At 44.2% G+C, this 20,277-nt stretch overlaps 1 protein-coding gene across 1 annotated transcript in view; it reads left to right on the top strand.

Moving 5' to 3' along the window:
- The window catches only part of LOC106550424 (BOS complex subunit NOMO1), a 41,810-nt gene that overhangs the window by 8,833 nt on the left and 12,700 nt on the right, over positions 1–20,277 (top strand). Inside the window, exons 8-21 of the mRNA XM_087729340.1 lie at positions 1,089–1,226; positions 3,841–3,930; positions 4,084–4,189; positions 6,271–6,421; positions 6,988–7,165; positions 9,549–9,690; positions 10,792–10,923; positions 11,869–12,005; positions 12,883–12,970; positions 14,414–14,477; positions 15,421–15,516; positions 17,036–17,245; positions 18,178–18,260; positions 19,158–19,317. Coding sequence (XP_087585466.1) covers positions 1,089–1,226; positions 3,841–3,930; positions 4,084–4,189; positions 6,271–6,421; positions 6,988–7,165; positions 9,549–9,690; positions 10,792–10,923; positions 11,869–12,005; positions 12,883–12,970; positions 14,414–14,477; positions 15,421–15,516; positions 17,036–17,245; positions 18,178–18,260; positions 19,158–19,317 — 1,775 coding nt within the window. The remainder of the gene's footprint in view (positions 1–1,088; positions 1,227–3,840; positions 3,931–4,083; positions 4,190–6,270; positions 6,422–6,987; positions 7,166–9,548; positions 9,691–10,791; positions 10,924–11,868; positions 12,006–12,882; positions 12,971–14,413; positions 14,478–15,420; positions 15,517–17,035; positions 17,246–18,177; positions 18,261–19,157; positions 19,318–20,277) is intronic.

Here is a 20,277-nt window from a genome sequence, read left to right as displayed (position 1 = left end):
GACTACCTGTAGGGAATAATGTCATAACTTGGGGCCTACCATTAAGATTTAATGTCATAACTTGACCATCTGTAGGGATTAATGTCGCAATTCAAGAACCACCTGTAGTGATAAACTCGTAACTCAAGCATCACCTGTAGGGATTAATGTCATAATTCAAGGACCACCTATAGGGATTAATATCATAACTCGAGCCCTACCAGTAAGGTTTAATGTCATAACTCGAGGATCATCTGTAGGGATTAATGTCATAACTCGAGCCCTACCAGTAAGGTTTAATGTCATAATTTGAGGCCTATCAGTAAGATTTAATGCCATAACTTGAGGATCATCTGTAGGGATTAATGTCATAACTCGAGGCCTACTGGTAAGGTTTAATGTAATAACTTGAGTATTACCTGTAAAAATTAATGTCATAACTTGAGGACCATCTGTAGGGATTAATGTTGCAATTCAAGGACCACCTGTAGTGATAAACACGTAACTCAAGCACCCCCTGTAGGGATTAATGTCATAACTCAAGGACTACCTGTAGGGATTAATGTCATAACTCAAGGACCACCTGTAGGGATTAATGTTATAACTCAGGGACTACCTGTAGGGATTAATGTTATAACTCAAGGACTACCTGTAGGGATTAATGTCATAACTCAAGGACTACCTGTAGGGATTAATGTCATAACTCAAGGACTACCTGTAGGGATTAATGTCATAACTCAAGGACTACCTGTAGGGATTAATGTTATAACTCAAGGACTACCTGTAGGGATTAATGTCATAACTCAAGGACTACCTGTAGGGATTAATGTTATAACTCAAGGACTACCTGGAGGGATTAATTTCATAATTTGAGGACTATCTGTAGGGATTAATGTCGCAATTCAAGGACCCCTTGTAGTGATAAATGTCATAACTCCAGAACCACCTGTAGGGATTAATGTCATAACTCGAGGACTACCTTTGAGATTAATGTCATAACTCGAGGCCTACCTGTAGGGATTAATGTCGTAACTCGAAGATCACCTTTCGGATTAATGCCATAACTCAAGGGAACCACCTGTAGGGATTAATATTATCTTTTTGCACAGGACATTATGGGCTGCAATTCTTCTCCAGTGGATGGTTTTCCCGCATGGGAAGATTCTCTCACCTACCTTTGCAGTGTCATTTCCAAAGAGGACGGTACCTTTACCTTCCAGTCTCTGCCAAGTGGCAAATATGCTGTGGTGAGTAAGATGCCCGGAGATTTTCCTCAACAGCGCACCGTCTTCCAATTGTGCTTCCGGCACGCAGCCTGCTCCAAATCCTGCCTCGTGTAGGGAAAAGCATCAATCAGTTCTCTTCAGAATTTGCAGAGGATTTAGAAAGTCACCATATTTTTCGGAGTATAAGACGCACCAAGGTTTTGAAGAAGCAAAGTTAAAAAAAAAAAGTTTTTGCACTCTGCAAACCTCCCCAAAACCTCCCTATTTTGTGAAAATGGGCCCTTTTTCCCCAAAAAAGGGCATGAATAGGAATCTTTAGGAGTCTTGTAGAGTGCTCCTGGGGGGTGCCCCCCCCCCAAATGAGCAAAAAATGGCCCGTTTTTCATTTTAAAAAAAAGGGCATGCATAGCCTTTAGGAGGCTTATAGAGTGCTCATGGGGGATGGGGTGGGGGCAAAATTGAGCAAAAAACAGTCTGTTTTTCGCTCATTTCTGCCCTTCCCAGCCCCCAGGAGCACTCTGAAAGCCTCCTAAAGGCTTTGCACTGCCATTTTGGTGAAGGGGCGGGGTTTCGGGATGCAAAAATGCTGTATTCAGTGTATAAGACGCCCCCAGATTTTCAGCCTCTTTTGAGGCAAAAAGGTTCGTATTATAGTCTGAAAACTATGGTAGTTGGACAGGGCTGTTTTTCTCACCCAGCAGGAGTCCTCTGACCTGCAATATCTGTCTGTCTGTCTTCTATCTTCTTCTCCCTCCCTCCTTCCTTCCTCCCTCCCTCCTCCTCCTTTCTTCTTCCTCCTCCTCCTATCTTCTATCTTCTTCCTTTCTTTTGTGTGTGTATGTATATATGTATGTATATATATATATATATATATGTATATGTATATGTATATGTATATGTATATGTATATGTATATGTATATGTATATGTATATGTATATGTATATGTATGTATGTATGTATATACATACATACGTATGTATGTATGTGTATGTTCCAGTATAACTCTGTGTGTATGTTCCAGCATAACTCTGAAACGCCTTGAGCAATTTCAACCAAATATAATACACAGGTGACTTACTCTCTGGAGACAAATAGTAGGGTAAGACACCCCTAAGACCCCTCAGGGTGTGTGTGTTCTGTTAAGATGCAGCCTGTTGTGCCTTTAAATAGCTTCTACTGTACTGCCGTAAAATGGCTTCTATTGTACAGCGCAGTGGAGTTGCCATGGTAACAGCTTCACAGTACTCCACCAGGAGTTACTGTTACTCTGGTAAGGGGGAAAAATCCAACATTAGCAATTATGTTTGGTCCGGATGTTTCCCCCCTATAAATAAATACCCGAGCAACGCTGAGTTATCGGCTAGCCAATAACAATGTACGCATTGATGAAATCAAACGGAATAATCATCCAGGGGTGTCAGGCATCCAGAAGCATTATTTCCACCCAGGAAATGCATTTCAGTGTTAATGCAGTTGTGTCGAGCTCAGCAAGAAATCTGTTAGCAGCGTTTACAGTTATTAAATCTGATTGAATGTTTTCAGCTGGTTTTTTTTTTTCTCCCTCTAGTTTTGGATGCCACCCAGAATCCGCTGGAGTTGGAAGGCTAATAAATTTTGAATAATAAACTGGCAATTGGTCCCAGTGGTTTTATATACAGTATATAAAAATAAAATAAAATCCTGCACCACATTTCTGCTTATATCCTCAGACTCTTACCTTAATCATTCTTAGGTCTTGGTTGAGGTGATTAGGGCTTGAATTATTTCGTTTCCATCAGTCTGTGAATCTGATTATAATACATCAGTGAGAAAGGACACTGGGCTTCTCCCCCCCAGCCCTCTTTGATAGTAAATTTTACTCAGTGTGGAACTAATCCGTTCTCTCCAGACTGATTCACTCAGAAAGCTGGTGTGTTGACAGCACAGTAAACTAATTTTATTCCACACTAGCCAATAACCTGTATTTATTTATTTTGTATTTATTTATAGGGGGGAAATGTCCAGACCAAACATAATTTCTAATGTTGGATTTCCCCCCCCTTACCAGAGGGAGCCCCCTTGTGGATTATTGTGAAGCCATTAGCATGGCAACTCCACTGTGCTGCACAGTAGAATTCATTTTACGACAGTACAGTAGAAGCCATTTTAAGGCACAACAGGATGTATCTTGACAGAATACACACCCCGAGGGGTATTAGGGGGTGTCTTACCCCCACAGTATTTGTTTCCAGAGAGTAAGTCATCTGTGTACCAGGTTTGGTTGTAATTGCTTGAGGTGTTCCAGAGTTATGCTGGATGGATGGATGGATGGATGGATGGATGGATGGATGGATGGATGGATGGATGGATGGATGGATGGATAGATAGATAGATAGATAGATAGATAGATAGATAGATAGATAGATAGATAGATAGATAGATAGATAGATAGTTAGTTGTGGACCAAATAAACCCCCAAAACAATCAAACCGTCCAACCCTAAAACCTAGATTTTCGAGCCCAGTTACTAACCATGCATAGGAAAGGATTCTGGTTTAGGTATATACAGATGTCTCCAGTAGGATGGGAAGGATCTAGATTGGATTTGAACCTTAAAAGACATTTTAAGCTCTGGCATTGCTGTCTCCATCCAGATACCCTTTTACAGAGGGGAGAGGATTACGTTCGACGTGGCCCCTTCCAAATTGGATTTCGTCGTGGAGCATGATAGTCTCAAAATCGAGGTAGGTTCTGCCGGAAAGCTGCATTAGTGCCTTTGCATAAATTCCGTTGGAAGGGCCACTTTTTGGGAAAAAGGGACATTCGGAACAGTTTCGGAAAGGGGAGAGATGATTAAAAAGTCCCAACAGGGTTCAAATTCTGTTCCTCCTTTTCAGCCAGTCTTCCACGTCATGGGCTTCTCGGTCACCGGCAGGATTTTGAACAGCCCCGAGGGCGAAGGCGTACCGGATGCCACCGTGATCCTGAACAGCCAGTTTAAAGGTGGGTGCCAGTTTCCATCTTGACCTCCATCGGGGATGTTCAAATTGGGCAACTTTTTTAGCAGATTTTTTAAATTATTTTTCCCTTCTACAACACCTTACGGTCATTACATCAACATTGTTATGTCATCATACCTTTACATGTATATAATATTCCGCTTGTATATTTACACACTTTATACACAGTTCTCTATATATTTATATATATTATTTTTGGGCTTAATTAATGTTATTCTTGTTTTGCAGCCATTTGTACCAATTGTTCCAAATTTCATAATATTCCGACTCTTCTTTATCTTTTAATTTCAGTGTTAATTTGTCCATCTCTGCACAATCCAAAGTTTTTTTTTCATCACTAATTCGTCCGAGGGGGTATTATTTTGTTTCCAGCATTGGGCAAATGCTATTCTAGCTGTAGTTAGCAGATGTGTTAATATGTACTTAATTTTCTTTGTATATTTCCCTTTGATTATTCCCAGTAGAAAGATTTCGGGTTTGTATTTTATCTGTTCTCCTGTAATTTCTTGCACCCATTTCCAAATTTTTGTCCAATATTTTTGTGTTTCTGGGCAGGTCCACCATATGTGATAATAAGTCCCTTGTACTTTTTTACACTTCCAGCAGGTCGGCTTCATGTTTGGGTACATTTTGGCTAATCTTGTTGGTGATAAATGCCAACGATAAAACATTTTGTATATATTTTCTTTCAGTGATGCTGATCGTGTTAGTTTATAATTTGTGCAAATTGGGCAACTTTTAAGACTGGTGGGACTTGAATAGAGCTGGAGGGAACCTTGGAGGCCTTCTAGTCCAGCCCTCTGCTCAAGCAGGAGAACCTTTACCAGGGATGGTGAACCTTTTCGGCACGCACAGCACCTCTTGAGTGCCCAAAAGGAAGTACTTCACGCACGAACCAGGGGCTCGTCTGGGCCACACCCAGAAAGAAGAGCTTCCCAGGGTGGCGTGCCTGCACTGGAAAACTTCCAGTTCCCGGCACATACATGTGCTCCAGCCTTCTGGTTACTGTCAGACATGCGCACATGCCATCAGCTGGCGCATGCTCATACCATCAAACATCAAGCTTTTCCAGTTTCTCGCACTGCCGCACTCACAAAGCCCAGCTGATCGTCATGTGCGCATGCGCGCCAGAAACCGGGGAAGAGGAACTGGCGACGCCCCGCCTGCCAAGCGACATGGCTCCACATGCCACTTTGGGCACACATGCCATAGCTTTGCCATCACGGGCCTATACTATTTCAGGTAAGCTTGTGCTAGCTGGGGAATCTGGGAGTTGAAATCCACAAGTCTTAAAAGTTCCCAAGGTTGGACACCCCTGAAAGATTGTCTGTAGAAGCAACGGTTGTATAAAAGTCAGTGCAGCGTTGTTGCAAAGACTTAGAAGAAATCGGGGGGTTTAAAGGCTTTAAGAGGTGCTTACTATCTGTGGCAAATCTAGGCGGCATCCTAAAAAGCAGAGACATCACCCTGCCAACACAAATGCATCTAGTCAAGGCTGTGGTTTTCCCAGTTGCAATGGATGGCTGTGAAGGTTGGACCATAAGGAAGGCTGAGCACCAAAGAATGGAGGCCTTTGAACTCTGGTGCTGGAGAAGACGTCTGCGAGTCCCTTGGACTGCAAGGCCATCCAACCGGTCAGTCCTAGAGGAGATCAACCCTAACTGCTCTTTAGAAGGCCAGATCCTGAAGAGGAAACTCAAAGACTTTGGCCACCTAATGAGAAGGAAGGACTCCCTGGAGAAGAGCCTCATGCTGGGAATGATGGAGGGCAAAAGAAGAAGGGGACAACAGAGAAGGAGGTGGCTGGATGCAGTTACCAAAGCAGTCGGCATGAGCTTAAATGTACTCCAGAGGATGGTAGAGGACAGGAAGGCCTGGAGGAACGTCATCCATGGGTTGGACATGACTTTGAAACTAACAACAACAATTTTTGGAATTCCCGACCTGTAGCCAGGAAAGTCACTAGGCATTCTGAAAGTTTAAGTCCCAGTTTCTTTGCAGATGGATAGATTACTTTTATTTTTCTCACCTTTGCCTGCTTGTTCCTTTTTCCCCCGCTTCCAGTTACGACCCGGTCGGATGGTTCTTTCCGCCTTGAAAACATCACCACCGGCACCTACACCATCCAGGCTCACAAAGACCACCTCTTCTTCGATACTATCACGGTGAAGATTGCTCCCAACACCCCACAGCTGGCTGACATCATAGTAACAGAGTGAGTGCCCCTTAAAGGTGTCCCTGCACGTGGCACGACAAAACCGCGCTTGACTAAAGCGCGCCCGATTAAACCGCGTCACTAACGTCATCAGGGCAACAACAGCGAGTGCGGAGAAAAAAGGGCGCTTTAAATAGCGCTTTGAAAGCAAGCCGATTCAAGTTAAGGTAAGGGTTAGGTTTAGGGTTAGGTTTAGGGTTAGGTTTAGGGTTAGGTTTAGGGTTAGGTTAAGGGTTATGGTTAGGCTTAGGGTTAGGTTAAGGGTTAGGATTAGGTTTAGGTTTAGCGTTAGGTTAAGGGTTAGGTTTAGGGTTAGGTTTAGGATTAGCTTTAGGGGGGTTAGGTTTAGGTTTAGGGGTTAATTTTAGCTTTAGCGTTTACAGCGTGCTTTTTTCTCCGCGCTGTTGTCGCGCTGTGATGACGTCAGCTACGCGGTTTCATCGAGCGCGCTTTAGTCGAACGCGGTTTTGTGGTGGAACCATCCCTGCCTAAGCGGAATTGGCCATGTTTCTAGCCACTACGTGAATTTCACATCTGCTTCTCCTTTGTTCCAAAACAAAACATAGATTCAGCGTCTGTGGGCAGATCTCCGTGACCCGCTTCCCCGAATCGATCAAGCAGATCACCAAGTACAAAGTGAACATGTGGCCGCAGGATAAGGATAAGGCTGTGCTGATGACCACTGAAACCGATGCTCGCGGTGGGTTTTGTTTCAAGGCGAAACCAGGATTATATGTTCTTCAGGTGTGTTCTATGTTTACTATTGTTTTTCTGTTCTTTTGTTTTTTCCAGTTACAAATGGAATCTTGGACCTTGTTTCCTTGGGATTTTTTTTTAATATATATTTTTATTCTTTTTCTTAAAAAACAAAACAACACATACAAAACAAGAGCAAGAAAAGAACAACTTTCCTCCATTTCATCAAGCATGTCATTTGGTTACAAGTTTTTGTGCATCAATTCTTAAGATTAAGAATAACTGAATATTTTGCTGTCATTGAGCATTATGTGTTCAAATTACCCTTAATAATCTTTCATTTGTAACAATCCTTATTTCCTTGAATTCATAATTATCTATCAAATAACAATAAGTCTTTAAAGTATTATAATATCACCTATCTCCAAGGAGAAAGAACGGAGATTAGAACAAAGAATTCCCATTAATTTATAATATACATTCATATTTTCAATTGGCCATAATGCCACCAATCATCCAGAGTTTGAAGAGTAGTTCTCCATTATTAATTGTTAATCCATATAGTGGCTAAGTATTTCAAATCATATGTATATCAATTGTTCATTACATCATTATTGATCCATTTAATATACAAAGATCTTTCTAATATAAAATGGTCACTATATACAATGATACCAAAGTGTTCAAATCATCCTTGGGATTTTTATACTAGAAACAGGAAAGGTTTTTTTTTTTTTAACAGATTAAGAGCTGCTTGTTTCTACTTTGCAAACGGACATTTTTGCCATCTCTCTCTCTTATTTTCTTGACTACCGGATGTGGTCAGTTTCTCCATTGAAATTTTGCCACTCTTAAGTACAATTAACATCAATATATATTTTTTAAACTTAAAAAAAAACAGGGAAATTGAGGCTTTTAATCTTTTGGGCCATGTCCCTTTCTTCATTTCATCTTGATTTTATTATTTATTCCATTTGTTTTTGCACCACCGGCAGTAAAAATATCTTGTGATTCAGTTTGGGATTGCTACGGTGGGGAAAGGGGTAAATTATTCAATCTTGCATCGTTTGGACTACAGTTCGCACAGTTCTCTTATGTAAAGGTAAAAGTTCCCCTCGCACATATGTGCTAGTCGTTCCTGACTCTAGGGGGCAGTGCTCATCTCCTGTTTCAAAGCCGAACAGCCAGCGCTGTCCAAAGACATCTTCGTGGTCATGTGGCCGGCATGACTAAAGGCGCATGGAACGCTGTTACCTTTCCACCAAAGGTGGTTCCTATTTTTCTACTTGCATTTTTTTTACGTGCTTTTGAACTGCTAGGTTGGCAGAAGCTGGGACAAGTAACGGGCGCTCACTCTTTGACGCAGTGCTAGGGATTCGAACTGCCGAACCTCCAACCTTTCTGACCGAAAAGCTCAGCGTCTTAGCCACGTCCCTTATCTCTTAGTAGAGTCTAAAGCAGACTCTAGTAGTACAGTTCCACAGTCTCTTGGTAGAATCTAGAATCTAAAGAGGACTAAGGTTTGGAGTGCCCTGGGGAATTCACTCTGCCTCCTTCCTGATAGGTTTACTGTTGTGGCCCAGCAGGAGCCGTTGGAGCTGCCACCAGACTCCGACAGCGAGGGGCCCTATGAGTCGGCTTTGGAGGATGTGGAGGACCCTGGACAGGGTTCCGACTCCGAGCAGGGCGCAGAGAGGCTGGTTGGCCATCAGGAGGCGCCTGAGCCTTGGACCAGTGGGGAGGAGACAAGGGAGAGTATTCTGGATGTCAGCAGTGGGGAGGAGCCAAAGGAGTTGTTCCTAGATGAGCAGTGAGCTAATAGGCGTAAGGAACAATTACGCAATTACAGGAGGTAATTGCACTCAGCTGGTGGTAATTAGGCTCCTCTCCAGACTATAAAAAGACTGCTTGTGCAAACGTCTCTCTTGCAGAAGTCAACGCAGGAACTAATGTCGGAGAACATTATTGTGAGCTTGGTAGGCTGGATTGCTGCCACGGCTTATCTGTGCCGGTTTGCTGCCAAGGACCTGTCTGTCTATTAATTAAGTGCCATAACGTATCTTTGGCTCGGACTGTGTGTTGGTGTGGGACGAGGGGGGTCAGAACAGTTTACCAGCTTTTTCCGAGTATAGAAACCAGTGGGCTGCATGCAATTTCTTAAGCCAGGATTCCTTGTTTATCACACGTGAAGATCTGCTATGTTGCAGTGCATGGGAGTGATTCCTGCTACTTGCATTTGATTGCAGCAACGGAACAGGGAAAATCTTCTGTGGTTCTAAGACAGTAGTAAAAAAGATTGCAGAAATTGTGGCACACATCACCAAAAAGAGCTGTTGGCGGACAGGAACCGCCTAGAAGTTTTTTTGTTTTTTTTAAATTGGATTTTGGTTTTCCAAAATCTATCCTGGATTCCTGAGTTGCTTTCTTGCAGGTCATCGTTCCCGATGCAGAAATGAGAGCAGGACTTGCTTTAAAACCCAAAGTGTTTCCTGTTACGGTGGCTTCCAAGCCAGTGATGGATGTGATCTTCTCTCAGTTCTTGGCTTCTGTTTCCGGGAAGATCACTTGCTTGGGTAAGCTATTTTTTCCTCCCGGTCCACGAAAAACACAGAGTGTGACCCGTCCTTCCGTATGACTATAACTTTGTTGCTTTTATCTTTACAATTTACATGGTATTATTTAGTTTTAAGAGCTGACCAGCTGCTACAATGATGTAGTGCTGGAAATGAATCAGCAAGGTTTTTGGGCTGATATCACTTTAAGAGCCTGTAATAAGAAGAGGCCCTGTTGGGGCACATCTCTCCATGTTTGCTTCCATGCTGTAATTGCTGATTGCTATTTCTTTGAGATCTGACTAAAGTACGTGTATGTATATATTCTTTGTGGATAAAACCACTATTTAAACACAAACCTCTGTTTACAGTATTTGCTCCTGGGTTGTCTCACATAGTTACATTGTGTGCAACTCTGACAAGTTTCCTAGTACAATTTATGTTGATTCTATCACTGTGTGGTATCTTAAGATTTATAATGAAAGTATTTTTATGATGACTAGGATCATGATTTATCACATAGCTTTTATGTACACTGAGAGCTTATGCACCGAAGAAAAATTCCTTGTGTGTCCAATCACACTTGGCCAATAATAGAATAAATTCTATTCTATTCTATTCTATTCTACTCTTAATTCGATTCTATTCTTAATTCGATTCTACTCTACTCTATTCTTAATTCTATTCTATTCTACTCTTAATTCTACTCTACTCTATTCTTAATTTTATTCTATTCTATTATTTCTGTTCTATTCTACTCTTAATTCTACTTACTCTACTCTATTATTTCTATTCTATTCATATTTCTGTTCTATTCTATTCTACTCTTAATTCTATTCTACTCTACTCTATTTTATTCTACACTACTCCTATTCCTATCTCTACTCTACTCTATTCCTATTCTACACTACTCTTCTCTTCTCTACTCTTACTCTTACTCTATTCCTATTCCTATCTCGGCTTCTGTTGCATTGGGCAGTTCACTAGCTTGGTGTTCACCTTCTCATGGTCCGAGAAGTTGGAATCCCAAAATAGCCAGAAGTCCAGAGGAGGTGACTGAATTCACCTAGCCCACTGTTGCGTGGTTCATCTGTTCTCATTCCTCGTTTCTCTTTCCTGCAGATGGTTGTGGGGAATTGATGGTGATACTTCAGTCCATCCTTCGGCCGGGAGAAAAACGAAGCCTCCAACTTGCAGCCAAGTCAACCTCCTTGGCCTTTACCTTTGAAAATGTCCTGCCGGGCAAGTACAAAAGTAAGAATCTACTAGCATGTCCTTACATCTTTTTAGCACTTCTATCAGACGCCTTTTCTGCTCATTTCCATCTTGAGGTTTGGCTGAGGACCAGTTTGGCAGAGCAGTACAGTTTCTCTCTGTTGCTCGTTTGGGAGCTGCCCGAACCAGATCAGAGAAAAAGTGAGTTGATCCGTACGTTGTTGAAGTTGACTTGATGACTTCTGTTTAAGACAAGGGTCGGCAACTTGCAGCTCTGGAGCCGCATGTGGCTCTTTCATCCCTCTGATGCGGCTCCCTGTCGCCGGTCTACTCCACAATTGATAGGGCTTTTGGTTAGGACAGGTAGAAGAAAAAGGACACTGAGCTAGGAGGAGACTCTATGGTAGGGGGAACCGGACTGCTCATTAAAGCAGCTGCATCATATGGCAGGTTGCTATTTGAGTGCGAAAAACATGCCTGAGAATGGATCTAAAGCAGTTGCCTTATGAATATATCAATTTTAAATAAATAACAATTGGGCTCATATGGCCGGAGATGGCACAGTGCTTAGAGTGCAATACTGCAGTCTAACTCTGGGAACCAGAGTTCAATTCTCACCAGGCTCAAAGTTGACTCAGCCTTCCTTCCTTCCTTCCTTCCTGCCTGCCTGCCTGCCTGCCTGCCTGCCTGCCTGCCTGCCTGCCTGCCTGCCTGCCTGCCTGCCTGCACAGTAATTAGAATGCAGTATTGCAGACTAATTCTGCCAACTGCCAGCAGTTTATTGCAAAAAACGAGGCGTGCAGAGGGTTCGGGAAGCCTGCAGAGTGGAAAAAACTTTTTTTTTTTAATTTACCTCTTCAAAATCATGGTGCGTCTTATACTCCAGTGCATTTTATAATCTGAAAAATACAGTACTTAGAAACCAAGCTGGTTAGTGAGGCTTCTATCTTTCCATGATCCAATTTTTATTTTCTTAATTTCAAGTGAGCATCATCCAAGAAGACTGGTGCTGGAAGAATAAATCCTTGGAGATAGAAGTTGTGGAGGAGGATGTATCGGGCATCGAATTCCGCCAGACGGGTTATATGCTGCGATGTTCTCTTTCCCACGCCATTACTTTGGTAGGTAACCAAATCAAATCCATGGAACGCATGTAACCGTTCATGAGCCTTGGGGGCGCAGTGGTTAGAGCGCAGTACTGCAGGCTTCTTCTTACGAACCTCTACTTACAAACAGTTTAGAATAGAATAGAATAGCAGAGTTGGAAGGGACCTTGGAGGTCTTCTAGTCCAACCCCCTACCCAGGTTGGAAACCCTACACCGCTTCAGACAAATGGTTATCCAATGTTTTCTTAAAGAGTTCCAATGTTGGGGCATTCACAACTTCTGGAGGCAAGCTGTTCCACTGATTAATTGTTCTAACTGTCTGGAAATTTCTCCTCAGTTCTAAGTTGCTTCTCTCCTCGATTAGTTTCCATCCATTGCTTCTTGTCCTGCCTTCAGGTGCTTTGGAGAATAGTTTGACTTCCTCTTCTTTGTGGCCGCCCCTGGGATATTGGAAGACTGCTAGTTTGTTTAGTGGCTTTTCAAAGTTACGACGGAACTTTGGCCTACGACCATTTTTCACACTTAACGACCACTGCAGCATTCCCCGTGGTCATGTGATCAAAATTCAGACACTTAGCAACTCGTGACTCATGATGATTGTGGAGTCCCGGGACCATGTGATCTCCTGACCAGCAAAGTCACATTTGGGAAGCCAAATTCATTTTAAAAAACCACCTAACTAACTTAACGACTTTCAACGATTCGCTGAACCTCGGTGGCAGGAAAGGTCGTAAAATGGGGCACAGTTCGCTTAATACATGTTTCATTTAGCGACAGGAATTCGGGGCTCGATTGTAAGTCAAGGACTGCCTGTACATGAATGTCTTCTGGCTTAGGACTTCAGCTTATTTCTTCTCTCCATCTTTTGACCGGGATTTTAATGCTCTTTAGGAATTCTACCAAGATGGAAACGGACTGGAAAATGTTGGTGTTTACAACCTATCCAAAGGTGTGAACAGGTTCTGCCTCTCCAAGCCAGGTAGGAATCCTTAGGGGGGGACAAGTTGAAAACAAAATAAGTTTCCTTGCATCACATTTTGGAGATGAAGAAGATATTTTTAGAGATAAAATATGTCAAGTCAGACGGTCATAAAAATGAAAGGCACTCCTTTTATACTCCTAAAGCACAGTTTGGTTTGCGATATTTTGACTGTGTGTGTGTGTGTGTGTGTGTGTGTGTGTAATGTGAGAGCTGGCCATTTCTGATTAATTCAGTAGATATTCTGGTTTGGGAGCTGCCCGAATGAGATCAGAGAAAAAGTGAGTTGATCCGTACGTTGTTGAAGTTGACTTGATGACTTCTGTTTAAGACGAGGGTCGGCAACTTGCAGCTCTGGAGCTGCATGTGGCTCTTTCGTCCCTCTGCTGTGGCTTCCTGTTGCCGGTCAGCTCCACAATTGATAGGGCTTTTGGTTAAGACAGGTAGAGGAAAAAGGACACTGAGCTAGGAGGAGACTATGGTGGGGGGGAACCGGACATCTGGTCAGCTCCAGAATTGAATGGAGGGTTTCCGATTAGGACCTTTGTGGCTCTTCGAGTGTTTAAGATTGCTGACCCCTGGTTTAAGATGACAGTTGGGTAGAAAGGAGTTGAGGTCAAGAAGAAAAGGCAGAAGACCTGTTTTTCTTAACCCCAAAGAAATAGGGGTGTAGGTTTTTGGGCAAACTTGGATTGGAGTAATTATCATTTGATGCAATATCTGGATGAACGAGGCATATTTAATAATCAGAACACAGCAGAAGAACCTGTGGGTTGAAATAGTTTGGAAATAGTGGTGAACCGCTTGGCTTCTTTTCAAAACCTAATGCTTTCAAGTTGCCAAAGAACTGGGGTGGGGGTGGGGAGGGAAGGGAAGGGGGAAATGGAATGCCGAGAAGGTATGTGGCGGTCGTGGGAGCATGGAAGCCATCAAGGTCACCGCTGCAGGTGCTTGAGAAGGAGATGGACTGTTCCCATAACAAAAGGACGTCTCATTATTCGACAGTGCGCTCACCCAGGGGTGGGGAGAAGGGGAAACTCTTGTTTAACCAGGTGAGGATTTGCGCGGGAAAACCAGAGCTAGTTTTGTTTCTTCAGTACCAAATTGGTGTACCCAATAAAGTTTTAACTTTTGGGAATTCAAACCTCCCGAGAGTGTTTGCTTGTTAGTCGGACAGTTGACCCCGTCTTTGTGTAGCTGTCAAAACTCAAGAACCGTGTGGATTTCAGAAACGGTTAAGGTAAAAATATAAACCTTGAAAGCTGGGGGAAAAAAGTTCTCAGCAGACTTAACAGCATGCCAGTTAAGGCAGAGCCTCTGAAGAATTTCCTTCCCACGGCCTCTACTTGTGCATTTTTAAAAACTAGTCCAACTCCTTCGCCAGCTTCTCGCGAGCTTCAATGGTTTTGAAATACGAGGCAGTGTTTTGTTCATCCTCTCCAGGTGTGTATGAAGTAACACCCCGCTCCTGCCACCGATTTGAACACGAATACTACACCTACGACACGTAAGCATGGTTGATGGGGAAATATTTTGGACGGTGTCCATCAGGAGTCCAAAGGAAGCGATTTGAGGGCTGCTTGTGCAGATGTGAGACAATTGCTCCTTTGTGGGTCTCAAAACCTTTCCGGTTGAGAAGGTGGGAGAGGCCAACTTGCCTTGTGGGGAAATGGGCCCTTTGTGATTAGCCATGCTCACCTTGGCCACAATTTTATGAATAACGTAGGTCCACCCAGGCTGACATTTTATGGATAAACTTTCATAAGCTGTATCAGTCTTTTCCCGAGGTGGCGCAGTGGTTAAATGCAGTACTGCAGGCTACTTCAGCTGACTGCAGTTCTGCAGTTCGGCTGTTCAAATCTCACCGGCTCAGGGTTGACTCAGCCTTCCATCCTTCCGAGGTGGGTGAAATGAGGACCCGGATTGTTGTTGGGGGTAATATGCTGACTCTGTAAACCGCTTAGAGAGGGTTGAACGCCCTATGAAGCGGTATATAAGTCTAACTGCTATTGCTATTGCTATTTTAGACTTGAGACCCAACGGTAGTGAACTACATTTTCCCTTCTTAATTTCTGTAACCTGTAGGGGTTGTTGTGAACCATTTACCATATTTTTCAGAGTATAAGACACTCCGAAGTATAAGACGCACCTAGCTTTTGGAGAGAAAAACAAGGAGGGGAAAAAATCTGCCTCCCAGCAATTCGTCTCATTTGCAGCAAACAGCAAATATCACTTTCCATTTCAGTTTAAGCACGGCTTCCCGATGATCAGCTGTTTCAGGCTGCAGGGTGTGTCTTATACTCCGAAAAATACGGTAGGCTGCAGAAGTTTCAAAAGGTTTCCTGACAATAAGGTCATTTAGGCTTCTTGTATCCAAAGTCTGATGGGAGCCAACGCTTGAGAGTAGGTTTTTCTTCTAATTCCACTTTTTGGTTGGGTTGTTGATCCAGGTCCGCTCCAAGTATCTTGACCTTGACTGCAATTCGTCACCACGTGCTTGGAACAATTACCACGGACAAACTGATGGATGTGATGGTGACCATTCGGTAAGAGTCTGATGGCCTTCAGGAGGCTGTCCTTGAAATGTGTTTCATCTTTGGTCCAGCATTGGTGGTTCTTGAATAGACCAGGATGGAGGAACTGAGATATATTCTGGCATCTTTTATCTCTCCTAGATTTCAAGTCCTCTATTTTCTTCTTCATTTCATAGAAGTTAATAGAACCTTAGGAATGACAGATGTTCTCCAAATGTTGCTGAACTGGGACCAACAACATTTGACCAGTATGGTCCATAATGATAGGCTCTGGGGAATGTGTTGCAGCAATATTTGAAATATTACTCTTCTGACCTAGGCTTCCTGAGAAAGCATAAATCACAATCTTAGTCCTCAAAACCTTCTTTTATTTATACGGCTGTGAATTATGGTCACTCACAGTCCACAAGGCTTCACAAACAGTCTGTGAAGGTTCTGGCAGATGTCTGCTCGAATTGCCACAGTCTTACAGGGGGAATGTTAATAAACATCCACCTTATCTCCCTGGGAATGCTGCCAGAGACCTAACTGCCAAATGCAGAGCAAGGCCAAACTTAGCACAGAGTCAAACAGAACGTCTCAAAGCTTGAACCGAGCAGATGAACTAATTGCTTCCTGCAAAAGCTCATGTTCTGTTCGCTTCTCTTTTATGTCTTATGTGAGGGGCTAATCATCTCCAAGCCTTACTCCCAAGTTGACCCTGTTTTCTTAATTGTTCTTGCCCTCTGGCAGCTCTGCACATGCACACATTGGGAACAGGCTCCCGCTGTTCTTCTCCCTTGCTGACATCGGGCTCTGGAGGCAGCAAATAACTACCAGATGGCTTTGGCCCCCTCTCTGCCTCCAACACAGAGCCCTCATCCGAGCCTTCCCCAGACTCTGGCACTGGCCCATGTTCCTCCCCAACCTCCTCACTGTCCGAATCTGCTGCCAGCTCTGCTGCCCGCTGGCGGGCCACAACAATAACTTGTATGTCTGACTCTGAAGGCAGCTGATAACTGGCATACGGCCCTGGCCCCCTCTCTGCTTCCGACACAGAGCCCTCAGCAGAGCCTTCCCCAGACTCCAGGACTGGCCCATGTTCCTTCCCAGCCTCCTCACTATCCGAATCTGCTGCCAGCTCTGCTGGTGGGCCACAACAATTACAAAGTCCTTAACTCCTGCCAAAACATATGTTATATTACAAGTTCCCCTAGTCCAAACTGCCCTATTTTTGATCTGATGGCCATACTAGCCTGGGAGTTCCTTCATTGCAATAATCCAGGGATGGTTCATTTGCTTTGAATGTAGGAATGATGATTTCTTTAGATAAGGAGTTCAAGTAGTAGAAGACCAGAAGAAGATCATTAAATATGTTGTGGATGCTCTTCCTCGTTGACATGGAGGTGGAGGTCTCCTATACATCTTTTGAGTGCTAGGTTGGGGAACGATGGATCCCATTTAGTCCTTGATGCATCAGATGAAATAGTTGAGTTGAAGAAGCTGCAGTGGCTTTCACAAGGCAACATTTCCCCTCCCCCCCCTCTCTTAGGTCTTCGATTGACAGTGAGCCTGATTTGGTGCTTGGGCCGTTGAAATCCCAACAAGAGCTACGCCAGGAGCAGCAAAGGGCTGAAATAGAAACTCGCCGGCAGGAGAGAGAGAAGAAAGGACCAGATGAAGAAGGCTCTAAGCCACCAGTTCAGGAAATGGTGGAGGAGCTCTTAGGTCCATTCCACTATGACTTTTCCTATTGGGCAAGGTATGTTGACCTTGTGTTGAAGAAAACCCCTTTTGTGTGTTTGTTGGTTTCCATTCTGCCTTTATGATTTTTACAAATGATACATTGAACATGTCCAACAGGACGTCTTTCTCCTATTGTCCTCACAAGGGCAACTGTGTGAGTTGGGCTGAGAGAGAGAGAGAGTGAGTGATTGGCCTCAACCGGTTTAGGGGTGGGACTGGAACTCACGGTCTCCTGGTGATTGGACCAAAGTCACCCAGCTGGCTTTCATGGCTAAGGTTGGGACTAGAACTCACCGTCTTCTGGTGATTGGACCAAAGTCACCCAGCTGGCTTTCATGGCTAAAGTGGGCCTAGAACTCCTGGTCTCTTACATTCAGAGCAGTTGAAAGGGGGTTCCTTCAAATTGCCTTGGAATGACAGTTTAGACCAGGGGTTGACAACCTTAAATACTCAAAGAGCCACAAAGGTCCTATCAGGAACCCCCCACTCCCCCAATTCAATTCTGGAGCCAACCAGATGTCCGGTTCCCCCACCATAGAGTCTCCTCCTAGCATGGCGTCCTTCTTCCTCTACTGACCAAAAGTCCGGTTCCCCCACCATAGAGTCTCCTCCTAGCATAGCGTCCTTTTTCCTCTACCTGTCCTAACTGGAAGCCCTATCAATTGTGGCGCCAACCGGCAGCAGGGAGCCACAGTAGAGGGTGAAAGAGCCACATGCGGCTCCAGAGCCTCAGATTGCTAACCCCTGGTTTAGACTAAACCAGGTATGAGGCTCCAGATGCAGTTTGCCATTTAAATTTTTGGGACTTGGCAATTTAAAATGTAATAAACTAAACTCATGTTCCACCTAGCTATGAATTTAGGGCCACTAGGAGTTGCACAACAAATCTTTGGAAATTTTGGACTGAATAGTCTTAAGGCCCAACCCTCTTGTTGTATGATTTTGTAGATCTGGAGAGAAAATCACGGTGACCCCATCCTCTAAAGAGCTTCTTTTCTACCCTCCGTCCATCGAAACCGTGGTCAGTGGTGGTAAGTCTTGGCAGTCATTCTGCAGTATTTCCAAGGCATCTCCCAAGTGGGGACAACAGAGAATCAGGAAAAAAATATAATTCCTTCTGCTAGAAATAAGAAAGAATGATCACTCGTTAAAGTGGAGAGTGTGAGTCCCCCAAACCCAAGAAAGACAAAGAGTTACCGTATTTTTCGGAGTATAAGACTCACCTTTTCCCTCCAGAAAAGAGGGTGAGAATCTGGGTGCGTCTTATACACAGATTTTAAAGAGGCGAATTTTTAAAAGAAGTTTTTGCACTCTCCAGACCTCTCCAAAATGGCCCATTTTTCACAAAAATGGGCCCATTTTTTATCCAAAAGGCATGCATGGCCTTTAGGAGGCTTATAGAGTTCTCCTGGGGGCTGTGGGAGGGGCAAAAACAACCAAAACCGGCCCATTTTTCGCTCAGTTCTGCCCTCCCCACCCCCAGGAGCACTCTGGAAACTTCCTAAAGGCCATTTTTGCAAAGGGGTTGGGGTTTCGGGTGGCTAAAAATGCTGTATTCAGTGTATAAGACGCACCCAGATTCTCACCCGCTTTTTTGAGGGGAAAGTGTGTCTTATACTCCCAAAATATGGTACTTCTAAGCAGCTTCCTTGATTGTTCCTCAACCGACAGACAGATTCTTGCCAAACTGAAGCAGATTATTTGCACCTTTAAAGATATACTCCAGAGAACTCCCAAACAGTCTTAAGTCCAACCCTCCTTGAATTCCACTCTTGCCTGGCACCAATTTAGTGCTGACCATTAGTTGACTAGATTCTTGTGTATACAGTAGTGGCCAAAATTGTGGAAACCGCAATTCTGATCTAGAACTACTGTAAGTTTTTGCAACTTCCTCACCCATCGTTCTCCCTGCCTTTTTTTTTCCTCAGAAAGCTGTCCTGGGAAGCTGATAGAGATATACGGCAAAGCGGGCCTCTTCCTGGAAGGGCAGATTCACCCCGAATTGGAGGGAGTTGAGATCATCATTTCTGAAAAAGGAGCGCCTTCCCCCCTGATCACGGTTTTCACAGACGACAAAGGTTCCTACAGGTAAATTCTAGTCCAGGGGGTTCGACTAGAGCAGTAGTCACCAACTGGTGGTCCGTGAGAAAATTTTGGTGGTCCACAGAAAAATTCCTCGCATTTTTCATATTGCACTAAATCAGGGGTCCTCAAACTACGGCCCCTGGGATGGATGCGTGCAATGAACGTTTGTGTTGCTGCAGAGAGTCTCCCCCTTTGGGGTCTTTTTGTGTGGGTCGGAGGGGGGAGAAGGAAATTCCAACTGGGGTCTGCTCCAGCCTCCTGGTGAGGGGCTTTGGGTGAAGGCTGGAGGGAAGCACTGCTGGTGGCGAAGAGGCGGAGGGCCTCGTTCCAGTGGGGCTGCATCATGGCCTGGAATTGGCTGACCATCTCAGCCCGCTGAGCCTCCAGGCGCCAGTACCTGGCCTTGCTCTCCCGCAGATCTTCCCTCTGCTTGGAAATGCTCGTAGTCCTCAGTGAGATGCTTCTGCTGAGCCTCCTCCTCGGTCAGATCCAATTGGAACTGAGCTGTTTTGCCAACTCTTTCTCCTGGTGGCTGCTTAGCTCCAACAACTGCTTCCTATTGGGGCCCTAAAGTGCCTGGGCGGGCAGGGGAGGGGCGAGTAGAGGCCGGTGAGGCGCCCCTCGATGTGAGTGAAATCAAGTTGGCCACACCCACCCAGTCACATGACCACCTAGCCACTCCCACCCAGCCAGTCATTAGGCAGATCATATTAGTGGTCTGCAGGATTTAAAATTATGAATTTAGTGGTCCCTGAGGTTCGAAAGGTTGGTGACCCCTGGACTAGAAGACCTCCAAGATTGTTTCCAACACAATTATTCTGTGTTCATAGATGGTAGTAGTTGATATTCCTTCCCCTTCAACCATTACCAAATGTGTCCTTTAGACCAGGGTTCCCCAACCTCCCCATCTGTGAACCGGCACTGGTCTGTGGCATGCCTGAAATCGGGCCGTGGAAAATACTG

This window comes from Thamnophis sirtalis, unplaced genomic scaffold, assembly GCF_051295495.1.
Source record: "Thamnophis sirtalis isolate CommonGarterSnake01/CBP01778 unplaced genomic scaffold, rThaSir2_p1.2 scaffold_14, whole genome shotgun sequence".
Taxonomy (NCBI): Eukaryota; Metazoa; Chordata; class Lepidosauria; order Squamata; family Natricidae; genus Thamnophis; species Thamnophis sirtalis.
Note: the sequence above shows the minus strand (reverse complement) of the source record. Positions and strands in the feature narration are given on the sequence as shown.